At 40.0% G+C, this 14,949-nt stretch overlaps 1 protein-coding gene across 1 annotated transcript; it reads left to right on the top strand.

Moving 5' to 3' along the window:
• The first annotated feature begins 11,080 nt into the window (after positions 1-11,080).
• LOC147620704 (large ribosomal subunit protein uL22-like) lies at positions 11,081-14,056 on the top strand. Its single transcript, XM_086824974.1, has 8 exons — positions 11,081-11,206; positions 12,406-12,442; positions 12,682-12,722; positions 12,804-13,034; positions 13,136-13,238; positions 13,334-13,401; positions 13,481-13,550; positions 13,693-14,056. The coding sequence occupies exons 1-7, from the start codon at positions 11,204-11,206 to the stop codon at positions 13,547-13,549; spliced, it is 552 nt and encodes a 183-aa protein (XP_086681100.1). The 5' UTR covers positions 11,081-11,203; the 3' UTR covers position 13,550; positions 13,693-14,056.
• The last annotated feature ends 893 nt before the right edge of the window (positions 14,057-14,949 follow it).

The following is a 14,949-nucleotide window of genomic DNA, read 5'->3' as shown; positions in this document are numbered from 1 at the left end:
TTCCTTCCAAATCTCCCAATTCGAACGGATGAATCTTATCCTCGGAGCTACCACTTGTCTCTTCTTCATCGGATGACTCTGACTCTGAACTTTCAAAAGTTGAAGGTTCACGCGACGACTCTTGATGTTGTAGTGGACCTTATTCTCACCTTGTAGAATAAGATCACTTGTCTCCCACTTTTGAATTGCCTTCACTTGGCGAAGCCATGGCCTACCCAATATCAATGGGGGTAAGCCCTAGCATCAGGCTTTGTAGGAATGACCTGGAAAGTTGTAGGCACAGAAATACCACATACATCCACTTCCAAATTCTTGACAATTCATAAGGTTTTCACCCTAGTATTATCAGCAAGTTTGATGCGATAGGGAGAGTTGGTAGAAGACAACTTTAAATCGGCATCTTTCTTTGTTTTTTCACTCATGATGTTGATTGACGCACCTCCATCAATGTATGCATTAGAAATTGTTTACCCCTCAATGATAACATCAATCAGGCACATCATCTCCTACATCAATATCCACCTTTTGAGCCATAAGAGTCCCTTTATCCCTCTTCTTCTTTTTCTTAGATTCTCTTGTGCTAGCCAGCTTACCCCATTCCTTTCTGAGCTTTGGAGAGAGTGCCAAAAGCTGCCCAAATGTGATTTGTGCTGTTTTCTCCCTAAGATCTGTTAAGAGGTCATAACTAAGAGATCCTTGTCCAAGAGGAAAGTCAGATTGTCCAATTTTTCTCCTAGATGACTTCTTCTTCTTCTTATTTTTCTCCTCTTCTTTAGATTTATCTTCTTGTTCTTCTTCTTCTTGACTCCTAGTTTTATGACCCCTTTTTGCCATTAACGGCATCAATGTTTCCTCTTCTTCTTCTGAGCATGTTTTCTCTAAAAGAGCTAAACTTTTATCCTCTCTTTTCCTCAATTTTGGACACTCAGTGCGATAGTGTCCCTTCTCTCGACATTCATAGCATGTGACACTACTTCTATCCCTAGGTTTATCCTCAGCTCGCGGAACCCTAGGTGGACTTGCATTGACTAAGTGTAACTTCAAATCAGCAAATTCTGCCATAAGTTGCGTAATGTTATGATCCAAGGATGGAGCTTGTACCTGAGATGTTGAGGCTATCTCTACTCGTGAATCGGCACACTCGGAGAAGATTGGAATGTGGAATCAATATGAAGAGTGGCCTCCTTCTTTCAAAGCAATACGAAGAGCCTCTTTAAAATTAGTGGGATCTTTGCTAAGAACTTTTCCATGCAAGTGGGGATCCAAAGCCCTGATAAACTTGCTCATCTTAAGGTGCTCCATTGCTAAAGAACTCTTTGAATCTCCCATAGAAGGTGAAGAAGAAGAAGAAGCAACAACATGTAAAGCAGCTTATTGATATTTGATGAATAAGGCTTCATACCTCACTGAAAAGGCAGAAACTGACTCTCCTTCCTTTTGGAAAATTTGATCCAATTGCAATAGTAAAGCATTTGGTGACTCCACTGTCCCAAATCTCTCCTTCATTGCTTTGGTCAACCTTTCCCAATCATTCTTGGACTCCTCTGGCAAAGCCTCATGCCAAGTTAAGGCCACACCCTCCAAGAAATCTAGAAGTATTTCTGCCCTCTCCTTCATAGACCAACCCGTCAAGCAGCATGCTCGGTTAAACTCTCAGAGATAACTCCCCTTCATAGACCAACCCGTCAAGCAGCATGCTCGGTTAAACTCTCAGAGATAACTCCCCGGGTCTTTTCCTTCCGATCCTTGGAACACCAAAATGTTGAACATCTTGCACCAAAAGATGAGTAGCAACAAGGGAAATTTGCTTTTTTCAAAATAACTTTTCTTTAATCATGCGGGACCTTGAGGTTAAAATAGAATAATTCTAAGTAAAACCTGCCGCCGTCTCCACCAAAAGATGTGACACAAAGTTGGGGTTTGGACTTCGATCAGTTCTTAGAATCAAAACACACTTGTATGAAACCTCACAGCCTCCTCACCTCCCTTTCTCTCCCTAGGTTAAGATAAAGATATACACATCAAAGGTGAGATGATAATTCATGGAAGGAAAGATGAAAGGCTAATGAGAAGCAAGAATTTCTGCCCGCCTGGCAGCTCTAAACAAGAGGGCAATTCTTTGTTGAAAGAAAATCTTGTGAACGGAAACATACGGGGAATGTTGGTAAGGTTCATCTGTTAAGAAGAAAGAATGGCAAAAGCCTATAAAAACAGAGATACACAAAGAATTATAGTTTTAAATCCATAAAGATTGCAAAAGAGGATTACATAGATGCTTAGAGCTTGAAGAGGGCTTTGCGCCCATATAAAAACTTTCAAAAACGGTGACCGAGCGAAAAGTTATGAGCATTTTACTACAAGACTATAAAACTGCCAAAATTCGCCTAAAAGTTAGCAACTTTGGGAGAAATTCTGATCATCAATGAAGTAAAGGATTAAGAAATTAGTTACATGAGTGGAAAGAGCATATAAAGAGCTTCCTAGCCATATGATCAATTTTAGAAATCAATACCCAAGTGATGATGAGTAATTACCGGTTGATCACTTCCCTCTCTTTGCATGAAACCTCAATTTTCACATAGCCTCTTGCTTCTCATCTCCTTCATGATTCAAGCTAGAGGGTAAGGGTTAACATTGCTCAGTGGACAATCGTAAAGATTTACCTATGGTCCCCAAAGTCTTTCCACATGCTCATTACCGCTAAAACCATTGGTACCTCCAAAGGAGGGCGACAATAAGGCAAGGGCTACCTTGAGAAGTCATAGGCCCACCAAGATAATAACTCCTTATCCCACTTATCATGAATCATCAAAGAGGTCCAAAATTAGGTTAAGCATGAGGAGCTAATGCTAAATGAGATATTCACATGTAAAGAGAGTGTTTGAATAAGGGTTTGAAAGATAAGAGAATGGCAATGACACAAAATGCTCAATTGAGAAGGCTTCATTCATTGATTTGAAAGGGAGAGGAGGGCTCCTTTTCTAGGTGGAGGATCACCCTCTCTTCCATTGTTACAAATTACAACATAAAAATCTTTAACCCTTCAGTGACATAAGGGTAGATGTCACCATCAATTGTCCTCTTAGGATAAGTCTTCTATTGATTATTAAATTGAAGACTTTTTGACTTTGAAAGTGTGATGAGATAATAGCCAAGTCTAAGTGGCATGTAGGTGGAGATCCCACTTACACATGGCAGAATTCTTCTCTTCCATGTAGGCATTCTAGAAGAATCTTTCCCAATTATGCACCTACACACACTCCTCCACATGCCTTCCACACTCCCCAACTTGTAGCCTTATGGTGAATACCATATTAATAATACAATAAAAATCCATGTGAGCATGAAGGCCCACTTTTATTTTCCACATCACTAGCCTATCTACCATACCAAAGTATTTATCAAGCATACTTGTGGCATTTACAATGTGTGCATCCTAAATCAAGTAAAACCATTATATTTGAAGATAGAGTGTTGTTATCAAGGTACCCGCCAAGCCGTCGCATCGCCACGCCGTTATTCCATTGTGGGTGCCGCAATCTTCTTGGACAAGCTTCCACCATATTACCATTGAGAAACCATCAAAATATGCACAAAATTGAAAATGAAAGATATCAATTTTTCATGTCACACTACCACAAAGAATGGTCTAAGAAAATCAAGTAGTGTCAATACAGGTGCACGTGTAAGTATGCACGTGTAAGTGCATACTTAAGAGCATTAAAAGATTTCTCATGTATGTCAGTCCAATGAAAAACTTTGGCCTTTTTCATTTATTCAGTCAAGTAATGCGCTTTGTAAGCAAAGTTTTTCACAAATCTCCTATAATATAAACATAGTCCAAGAAAAGATCTCAATTCATGAATGTCCTTTGGTCTAGGCCATGTTGTGATGGTCTCTATCTTCTTAGGGTCAACATGAATTCCGTCAGTAGACACGATGTGCCCAAGGTATTCAATCTCTTTTTGTTCGAAGAAATCACTCTTGTATGGATTGGCATAGGGTTGATTATCCTTCAAAAGGTTGAACACTTTCCCTAAATGATTTTCGTGCTCATCTTCATCTTTGCTAAAGACTAAAATATATAAGCCATAATTTCAAGGGAGATGGTACTCAAATCCAAGAAAGATTAAGGATAGCTTAATCAAGATTATAAGCCACAATCAGTGGTTAATGGAGATGTACTCGAGCCTATATAAAGGCCTTCTACCTAATGGATTATCCTATGAGCTTTTTGGTAAACCTCTTGTCATTATGCTCTAATTTTGTCAAGTTTATATACTAATTTTGTTACTAGTGGCTATGAAGATGTACTCAAGCATGTTATTATGCTCTACTTTTGTTAAGCCTATATGCTAATTTTCTCAAGCCTATATGCTAATTTTCTCAAGCATATATACTAATTTTGTCATTAGTGGCTATGGAGATGTACTCAACCCTATATAAAGGCCCTCTACCTAATGGATTATCATATGAGCTTTTTGTTAAACCTCTTGTCTTGTCATTATGCTTTAATTTTATCATTATTCTTAATCTATTTCTTGCAGCAGTCATGATGTTAATTCTAGTCTATTTCTACACACCCTAATCCTCTCTAGATATGAGATTCAAGTTTATATCAGAGCCACCCCCACCATCCCTTAACCATCTAAGCATCTTAGGACAACCTGGTTAGTAAAGTCATTAGAATTTACTAAGCCTATTTTTCCCTCTTTTCCCAAGCTCTAAAATCATTAAGAATTAAGAGTTTTTTGGCTCATCTACTACAAGAAGGCAACACTTGGAGTAACTACATCGACTCAAGGAGCTACACGGCATCAAAAGAGGGCAAGGTAGATCAAAGAAAAGGCTCCAAAGTAGCCTAGCAAGAAGCACTGGCAAAATAGCCTAGCAAGTAGCACTGGCAAATTCCAGTAGTAGAAAAACTTTAAATTTCTTATCATTCTTGCTAAAATTTGACTCATGGGTTCATCATATATGACATGGAGAGTGCACAAATTATTTTGTTGAGTACAAACAACAAACACTTGAGCTTTAATCTTCAAATCATTCTCTTCTATGCTAGCAAAATATTACCTCTATTAATGGGATAATCAGTACTAATTTTGAAGCCAGTAAGGGTTGTACTTTGCCATTGGGGTGTTGCTAAAGACTTATGCATCCTCAAAATCATTTTGCTCCTTGGTTTGGTACTCTAATTTGTTGCTCTCCCAAAACAAGATATTTTCTAGTTTTATAGTTTTTGAAACTGGGAAGAGTTAAGTATATAAAACACATCTCTCTACCTTTGTAAGGGACTAGATACTAGCGTTAGGTTAGTCAATCACCAAGACCTTTCCATCCCCATAAGGAAACTATGATAACTCCACTCATAGTTGATAAATTTAATGGTGTGGTTTTCATATATGGCAAGTAAAGCTTGGGCTTGTGAGTGGAAGGGAGAAGTGTCTCGGATTTCAAGGAGAAGAGAAAAGGTTTTGGCTTGGCAGAGATCAGAGAGTCCTAGGCATCATTGCATTAGGTCTAGGAGATACTTTCATCCATCATATTACATTAAGCAGATAGTTTCATCCATCATATTGCATTAGGGCTTGGATATAGTTTCATCGATCATATTGCATCAGAAAAAAATTCTAAAGGAGCATAGGATGAACTAGACAAGTTGTTTGGTGCCAAACAAAAGAACTCTAAAATTAGTCTAAAATTTTAATTTCTTGGATTGGATATAAAAAAAAGGTAGTCACTCAAAGTTTAGTTTAAAAAAATAAAAAGCGTTACGTGAGACGACAACTTACATGTGTCATAGCAATCCTTCTCAAGAGCATGACCATGGAAGCATTTGGCCCATTGGTGGCTACCTTGAAGAATCTACCCAAATCAACCTTCATCGGCATTAAAGAGGCCTTCATCAAAGAGGAGAAAAAACTCGAATTCAAAGTGGGTCGACCTTTAGCACACTATGAGGAGCAAGCATTCTTCACCAAAGGACCAAAAGGTAGACTAAAGTGCATTTTTTATGGCAAACTTGGCCATATAGAGAGAGATTATTGGAGAAAAAAGAAGAGTCCAAACACACTCAAGCAAACATAATGATTAAAGAAGAGCCAAATGAAGGGGCTTTCCGAAGAAGGAGGCCAATCATCAGAAAATCTCTTCTAGTTGTTGGAAGAGGGCACCTCTCCCACCTTGTGTTTATCCCACTCATTGTATTCCTACTTGTGTAAAACTTTAAGCCCTAACTTAACATTGTAGCCTATGAGGCACTTATGATAGACCACTCTATCAAACAACTAAGAGTGTAGATCTAATGTATGTATGGTGGTAGAAGTTCATTACTCGAGGGGGAGTGTTGAAATAGCAAGTGGTGTTAGGTCAATGTTAGGAGTAAGGGGGAGTGTTATGTGACCCTCATTCAATTGTATGAGTTGCATAAGTCATAGACTATGGTTCAAAGGCTCAAAGGGAGCCCAAATATAAAGGAATGTGTGGAATGCCCAGCCCATGTGGAGGCCAAAACTAGGTGCCTGCTGGAAGAAGTTGGGAAAGAGCCTAAGTGGGTGCTCACTTCAAGGGAGATGGTGCTCAAATCTTGGGAACATTAGGGGTATCTTAATCAAGCTCATAAGCCATGTGGAGCCTAAGTGGGTGCTCATTTCAAGGGAGATGGTGCTTAAATCTTGGAAAGTTTAGGGGTAGCTTAAACTCAAATCTTGGAAAGTTTAGGGGTAGCTTAATCAAGCTTATAAGCCAAAACTAGTGGCTAATGGAGATATACTCAAGCCTATATAAAGGCCCTCTACCTAATGGATTATCATATGAGCTTTTTGCTAAACCTACCTAATGGATTATCATATGAGTTAGGAGGTTCTTTTATAATTGGCTCAGCTTGAACTAGCCTCATAGGAGTTGTTTCTAGCGGGGTTGGTTGAGGTGGTAACACTAGAGGTGGAATCTCCGTATCCCTATAAGGATTCCTATCAATGATCAGGTTCATGTTGGCATAGGCAACATCAATACCTCTGGGAGGTGGTGCTAAAAAGGCTAATGATGGAGGAGGCCCTAGTAGTGCTGACACTTCCACCGTTCTCATCATTCTTTGCATATGGCAATAGTTTGATAGTTTATGATTTTTGTATCTTTTACAATACCTGCACCATTGATTTGTTCTTGCTCTTTAGAACTAGATATTTGTGAGCCATGTCGTTGCTTCTACAAACATCACACCACATCATTTCTCCTCTAGGAGGCGAATGAGGATAGCCCGTCTCTCTTGGATACCCCTTCGAGTCCTTTGATCACAATATTCACTATTTCTTATGCACATTTGGGCTCTTCAGGCTTCTTTGAATCCTAGCTTTTGATGGTGGGCTGAGTTTTGGTCAATGGATCTAATCTTAGACTATCCATAAATGGGATGCTAGTAAAGTTATCGTCAAAGTCTATGGCATCTAAGAAAAAATCCACTACTTCTTGGCGTATAATGCATCATGTAATTGCTTGCTTATCAATCCTTCCAAGAAAAAAATTAGCATAGTTTGGCTTGATTTTCCTAAACTTAGGACATACTGTTCAAGTTCTTGAGACGATTGATGTAGTCTCTCATTATTTCATGTTTAAGTTGTTTGAATTAATATAATTGTGTGTTACAGATCTATGCTTGACATAAGTTTTGGAGAACCCCATTGTAAACGCTAGCTCCAAGTCTTCCATGGGTTCTCTCTATGAATCTTCTAGCATTTGAAACTAGAGCAAAGCGTTTCTTTCCAAGGTTAAGCCAAAAGCATCTATCTGCATTTTAGGATTGATTACCCTTTTTGCTATACATACTTGCTTAAAAGTGGCCAAAATGGCTATAGAGATCTCCCATTTCATCAAAGCTTGGCTATGATAGAGGGTCTTATCCTAGGATGGCTATACTCCACTTCCTCTCTCATCCCTCTTATGGGTTTGACTACCACGAGAATGACATATGTAGTTCTCCTCATTTCCTGGGCTATAGCCCTTGTTTCAATTGGTTATGCTATTCACTCGAGAGCCATTTGTGGGCCATGTGCCTTGGTTTAACTATGAGAGGTACATGAGCAAAGGATGATCCCGTATAACTAGCATAGCAGTAAGATAATCCCATATAAATAGCATAACCATAGGATAATCCCATATAACCAACATAACCATAGGTTGGTTATGAAAAAGATGCTTCCCTTGGTTGCTTAAGAGGTACAAAGCCTAAATGCATAATTGGGTATCCACTTGTATTTTGAAGGTTAAGTTAGAATAGGATTGAGCAATGATTATGCCTGATTATAAATGCATAAGCACTTGATCCAGCGCCAAAATTGCTTGCTAAGGTTCTCTTATAAGTAATTTATGATTTTTTAAAGCTTTTATGTGTTTTTACATTTTTTAAATGTTTTTGTAAACAGTAAACTGAGAGGCAAATGAACAAAAATGTGAAAGAAGCATATTAACCATGCAAATATGAAAATTTCTCCTTTGTTTTTCTACCTTCAGGAAATCTAGTCAGATCAGCAATCCGAATCTAGTCTTTTTTTTCCTACTTTTAGGAAATCTAATCAGATCAACGATCTAGAAATCTTATATTGACTATGTGGATCCAGATCGACGATCTGAATCACAGACGATATGAAAATTGAGGCAATCTCGAACAATGATCCAAAAAACTGATTATCGAAAAAGTGAAACGATCCAGATCTTTGAATGATTTGAGGGTTGGATCGGCAATCCACGTTCTAGATTTGGGTTTGCACGTTCTACAAATGGATGATCTAAAAGTTGGATTGATGATCCGACTAATGAGCTCAGATTGGCGATCCAAAAGTACATTTAAGACACATGAGTTGGTGTTAGTTTGTGTACTTTACACAACTTTATACCCTCTTACAAGAGAATATTTATTTGGTACCTTGAGAGCACTCCTATCCTAATATCAGAATAATAAATCGACAGGCAAATGAACAAAAATGCGCAAGATGCGCATAAACAATGCAAATAATAAATTTCTCTCCTACTTTCACTTTACACAACTTTATACCCTCACAAAAGAGAATATTTGTTTGGTACCTTGACATCCCCCTTTTTTATAGCTCAAGTGTGTGGAAATGAAGATCATTTATTTGATTGTCCCATACAACCCACTTTCAACTCTGGTCTCACGAACGATATAAACTTCGGATTGGTGATCTAGATCACTGATTGTCCCATGCAACCCACTTTCAAGTGTCCCATAAATGAAGGTCATTTATTCACTGTTTGTCCCATACAACTCACTTTCAACTCTGGTCAATGATTTAAACTTTAGATCAATGATCCGAAAATTCTAAAAAGCAAAAAACACAATTTTTTGAGGACTTTTGTTTTTTCATGGTTTTTCTTGATGTTTTTTTTTGGGGGAGGGGGGGGGGTGGTGGCATGATAGCAACACTTTAATGCTATGATTTTACACTCAATACTTTAAAAACAACAACAAAGATTAATGCCATGAACTATGTTACGCTTTTTGGTGAAATGCCAATATACGCTAATTTCCTATGCACGCTAATTAGTCTAAGGCTAATGCTCACCAAGCGAAGAGATAACCTCAATTGCACTCAAGAGAGCTTGCTCTTCATTAGATCACTCCCATGAGACAACGAATAACAATAAAAAACACAAAAAGGTTGAGGTTAGAGAAAGAACAATCTTATTCTAATCACACAACAAGGTTAAGGTTAGAAAAAAAAAGCTTACTCCAATAACATAAATCCATTCTCGAACACACAAATCACACACATCAACACTCAAATCTACTCAATATTTTACTCTATAACACATTTGCCGAGCACTAGACCAAGGAGTTGCATCCAAGGGCAAGATTAAGTGAGAAAAATAGAATATTTTTGAGAACGAATGGCTCTACTTCCTTCCCTCATCCAAGACTAGTTCTTTCCCAACAACGGTGCCATTTGTTCATCCTTCTTGCCCTCTTGCAAGGAATCATTAGAGGATAGCGGCCAAACGACCCAAACGACTTATCTTGAATCATGGAAGTTCCATTAGGAGAGGCGAAAGAGGCCAAGAGGAGTGTCAATCCCTCTTGTTTGAACCCTTCCTCTACTCTCAATTCTCTAAGGTAATCCTTCCCATGGCAACTAAAAAGCTTGAACCACTCTCTGCTCGATCACTCCCTCACCCAAGATATCAAGCATGCATACTACAAGCAAGCAAGTGGGTAAGAGTGCAAGAGAAGAAGAAGGCTTTGTACAAGAGAAATGATTCATTCCCCCTCTTCATTTGAAAAGTTGTATATAAATACACAAGGGCTTTGCCCAGCTACCCAACTTAAGTGGGTGCCCATAGCCTATATCTTTTGTTATACATACAAGCATTATAGCTGGGCAATTGTTTAATGGGGCCCATGACCACACATAATGTGAAATGCTATTAGCCTAACGGCAGGGATTTCCAATTTTGGAAAGTGTGAACACTACCTTGCATGGTAGCTCCCCCTTCTTCTTCTTCTTCTATAGAGTTAGAGAGTAAGAGAGTTAGAGAAAGACATGGTTGGAGAGAGAGAGAGAGAGAGAGAGAATCGACCTGCATCTCTGCTAGGAGAACATACAAATCCATGCAACGGGTCTGGTTTGGGCCACTCGTAAGAGGAACACAAAATGAGAGAGAGAGAGAGAGAGAAAGAGAGAGAGAGAGAGAGGGACAATTGACTCGCCGACGGTGCGCCTAAGAGTGGGCCAAGACGTTCGTTCCAAGAGTCTCCACTAGAACACAAAAAGCCTGTGTGGGGAGTTTTTGGTCCGAGCCACTCACAAAGGAACACAAAATGAGAGGAGAAAGGACAATCGTCTAAGAGTGGGCTGAGATGTGTGTTCTAAGAGTCTCCACCAGGAGAACACAAAAAGTCCATGCGGCAAGTTTGGTCTCCGCCAAGGAACAGAGGAGAGGACAATCGTGTTCCACAAGGAAAAGAAAAAAAGTCCACCTCTGGTCTCGGGCACTCGTAAGAGGAACAAGAAAAGGTCCTCTACGGACTTGAAAGGATTTTATTAACTGATTTTAAATACATGACAGAGTCCATAGAAAAGTTTAGGGTTTCTAATACCCATAGCGATTACCTGACTTTCCTCTCGTACAAGGCTGAGGAGGAGGGCATCACCGCCGGCGCTTCAAACCCCCACGGACGTCTCTCACTATGGTATGTGTCGTCGTTTCTCCTTTAAGCTCTTTGTACAGGGTTCGGCCATTTCTTCTGTTAGCGTCCTCACGCTGTGTTTTAAGGTTAGGGTTGGCAACAAACTGTCTCTGCATGTCAGATTCTTCCGTGTTTAGGGTTTAAGGTCTCACGTTCTGAGCTGCATTTTAGGAATGATGCAATTTTCCTCTGTTCTGGTTTTTTCTAGGGTTACTGTTTGCAGCAGCCTCAAGGTAATGAACAAAGTCTTTTGCCAATTTAATAACAAGGAAGGTTTCGACGCGCTAACGGCTGGGCTGCCCTTGTCTCTGCAGCTTTTTTGCTCTGATGCCTGATCTATTGATTAGTGTTCTTGTTGATTTTCAAGTGAATTTTTGAAGAAGAAATGAATTACGGCTTTTGCAGTTCCGTTTTCATAGAAGCCAGATGGCCAGCTGATTTGTCTGCGGACTTTGATTCTCAATTGTCGATTTGGGCCTTTCCTTTCTCCCGCACTTTGTGCTTTGTTTTGCGTATCCGAGCAATGAGCATTGATATTAGGGCTCATCTTGGTTTGTGTGTCCTTTGCCTTGGGATTTGTATTATTGCAGGTGTCCTTAACCTTGAATTGCCTACTATTGTAGGCCACGATGACTTCGTACTTGGTGTCCGGCTCAGCCTTTGCCCTCTGAATGGAACCTGCAAATGGACAGGATTGCGGTTCAGATCATGTAGTGTGTGGTGTCTCTCTTCCCACCTACGCTTCCTAGGAACAGCTTGGTAACGGTCGGGTCTCTTGTCCACTCGAACATCTTTGGGAAATGGTTGCTCACTCATGGGCCATGTAGTTTTAGTCAGTGTGTGTGTGATCGGCTCAACTACTCATTGTTCAGATACCCTCGAACTGATATGGGAGCAGCACTTCTGTAACTTTCAATGTATTAATTTTTCTTGAAGCCTGGCTGAAGGTGAACCGACTTGCGGGAGAGGTTTCATGCATGTTTCGCCAACTTGGCTTTCGATTGCTTGATTGTGTGCAAGACTGTTGGATATTAAGGATGCCATCTTTCTTTGTATTATGCTTCTCATGCTGCCTTGAGAAGTAAATTACTAAGTACTGCTCTACCGAGAAATGTTACTCTGTTATTTGGGGATTTGAAAGGCCGAGATTGAGAAATCTTGCAATACTGGTTTGATTCACATGGTAATGTTGAATAATGCAGGTGAAGTATTCCAGGGAGCCTGATAACATTACGAAGGGTATGTCTGGGAACCATCATTTGTTTTGCGTTTGCTGACATTAGTGTGATCAGTGCTGGACTGCCCAGGGCTGCACTGTATTTCTCTGGAGATACACAACATAGATGAGCTTTATCTGTTTGACCTGTAGCCCTGTTATTCGGAATTTAGATTTAACGCTAGGTGAAGCTTCAGTTTTGTGTTTGGGATTGGAACATTAGTGTTTGGGTCTTCTAATGTGTTCCTTTGATTGTATGCAGCATGTAAGGCCAGAGGTTCTGATCTTCGTGTGCATTTTAAGGTTTGTACATAGTGCTTTAAAATTCAATGCCTCATGCCTGTCCTCAATCATAGCTAAACTTGGGCTGTTTTGATGAAATAGAATACACGGGAGACAGCCCAGGCTATTAAGAAGCTTGAACTAGTTAAAGCCAAGAGGTACTTGGAGGATGTCATCGCTCATAAGCAGGCTATTCCATTCCGCCGCTTTTGTGGTGGTGTGGGAAGAACAGCTCAAGCCAAGGCTCGCCACTCCAATGGGCAGGGCCGATGGCCTGTCAAGTCTGCTCAATTTCTTCTGGGGCTGCTGAAAAATGCAGAGAGCAATGCAGAGGTAGTGGTGGTTGACCTTTGTAGTCCTAGAGTCATGTTAGTTGTAAAGGCTGTATCCTGTGTGAGTGGATTTTTATTTGAATGCTTCTCATTGAATTGCAGACTAAAGGGTTGGATGTAGACACCCTCTACATTTCTCATATTCAGGTCAACAAAGCTCAGAAGCAGCGAAGGCGCACCTACCGCGCTCATGGGCGCATCAACCGTACGTTCACTCTTCTCTACGTTTGTTCATGCGTAGTACTTGGCAGTCTGAACTCCAAACATGCTCAGCTGTTGTACTTTTCTTTATTTTGGCAGCGTACATGTCTTCACCTTGCCACATCGAGCTAATCCTTGCTGAGAAGGAAGCTCCTGTCAAAAAAGAGGTGAGTTTCACTAGTTTGTCTCAAGTTAGTATACTCCTATCTGTTCAGTTGCATGATTGTGGCACGCTTGTCTCGACAGGCAGAGACACCAGTAGCAAGACGGCCTCAGAAAGGTCCAGCTCGCCTGCGCAGTGGCACTTCCTCTTGAGGTAGGTGTTTTAGTGTGGTAGGTGTAGTGTGAACAAAGGGGTAGCTGTTGTGGTGGTGTGGCCTGTCTATGTTTAACAAAGCTGTTGGTGTGACCTATGTCTAAGAAAGCTGTGTCTGACAGTAAGAACCTTGCTTTTGAAGGCACTGGAAACATATGAACAGCAGATGACAAGGAAGTCCTGGTGCAAACAAGCAGGCCTTTTGCTGCTCAGTTGTGTGGAAGTAATTGTCAGGCTGTCTGGGGAATGAAGCTTTAGGTTCAAAAGCATGGATGATGTGCTTACTTGCTATCAGCCTTGGTCTAGTTGCGATCTGGCTGAGCTCATTTTTGTGGGGTGTAAGTTAGAGACATTAGTTCTGAGGAGTCCTGAATCTGCAAGTTGTGCAACTCTTCCAAGTTTTTGTCAAAGTTTTGGGGAGGCAACCTTGGAGGCTTTTTAAAGTAACTTTTAGAATTCCTGTTTTACCTTAACGTTAATCCTGAGAGAAACATTGGTTTATGTTATGATCGTTGCTAAATGATACCCTATAGGCAGGCTATGTCTACCTATGGGGGTGTTCTAGGTAGTCTCGTTCTGTGCAAGAATATATCCTTAGGGTGGGTGGTGTTTCTGCTAAGATCTGCTGGTTGTTTTCTGCTTTGTTAAGTACGTTGCGTTAGTGTTAATACCTGTTGATGAGAAATCTATCTTATTAATATATGAAATTAAAAATGAATATTACATCATTGAATGTATAGTCTAGGTCTAGTAAATATTTGTACTTTGTATCTGCTGCTCCTATTATGTACTGAATCAACTATTAATGAAGTTTTCCTTCACCATTTTTAAAGCTACTCCAAAGAACGGAAGTTTAATCACCCTTAATTTGTATTGTACTCTGCCTCTCCTTGAAGCAAAGTTGCCTGGAGCAATAGTGTTAGTCATCCTTGAGAAGTTGGGTTTGTGAGCCTTCACAAGATAACAACGGTGAATTTTTGGAAAGATATAATAGCCTGCAATTTGAATGTCTATAATAGCCTGCAATTTGAATGTCGTAGATTCAACATTAATCCAAGTTAACAAAATTGTGGACATGAGAAGGTGGTGGTTATGTATAGGGTGCTATGTGGAATGGGGAATGGTGGGTTTTGCGTGTATCTTGAGAAGCAGGGTCAGTTTGAGAATGAACAAAGGTGGTATGGCGTTAGGGCCAGTGTTTGAGGTAGGTAGGGAGTAACAGTGGCAAGACTTTAATTTGGGGGCATGCAAATGATTATCTATGTAGTAAGCCTTTTGGAGGTGAGTGAGAGTAAGTTGTTTTTTAAATTAAATGTTATCTAGCGTTACTACCCTCAATGTGATGTATATATTGTCGATATCTTGTGGAGTTTAAATGTATTCCTTGGTGGAAGCCCTC

The sequence above is a fragment of the Cibotium barometz genome, chromosome 31 (genome assembly GCF_041138505.1).
Source record: "Cibotium barometz isolate CiBa-2024 chromosome 31, ASM4113850v1, whole genome shotgun sequence".
Taxonomy (NCBI): domain Eukaryota; kingdom Viridiplantae; phylum Streptophyta; class Polypodiopsida; order Cyatheales; family Cibotiaceae; genus Cibotium; species Cibotium barometz.
This window is presented reverse-complemented; position numbering and strand designations above follow the sequence as displayed.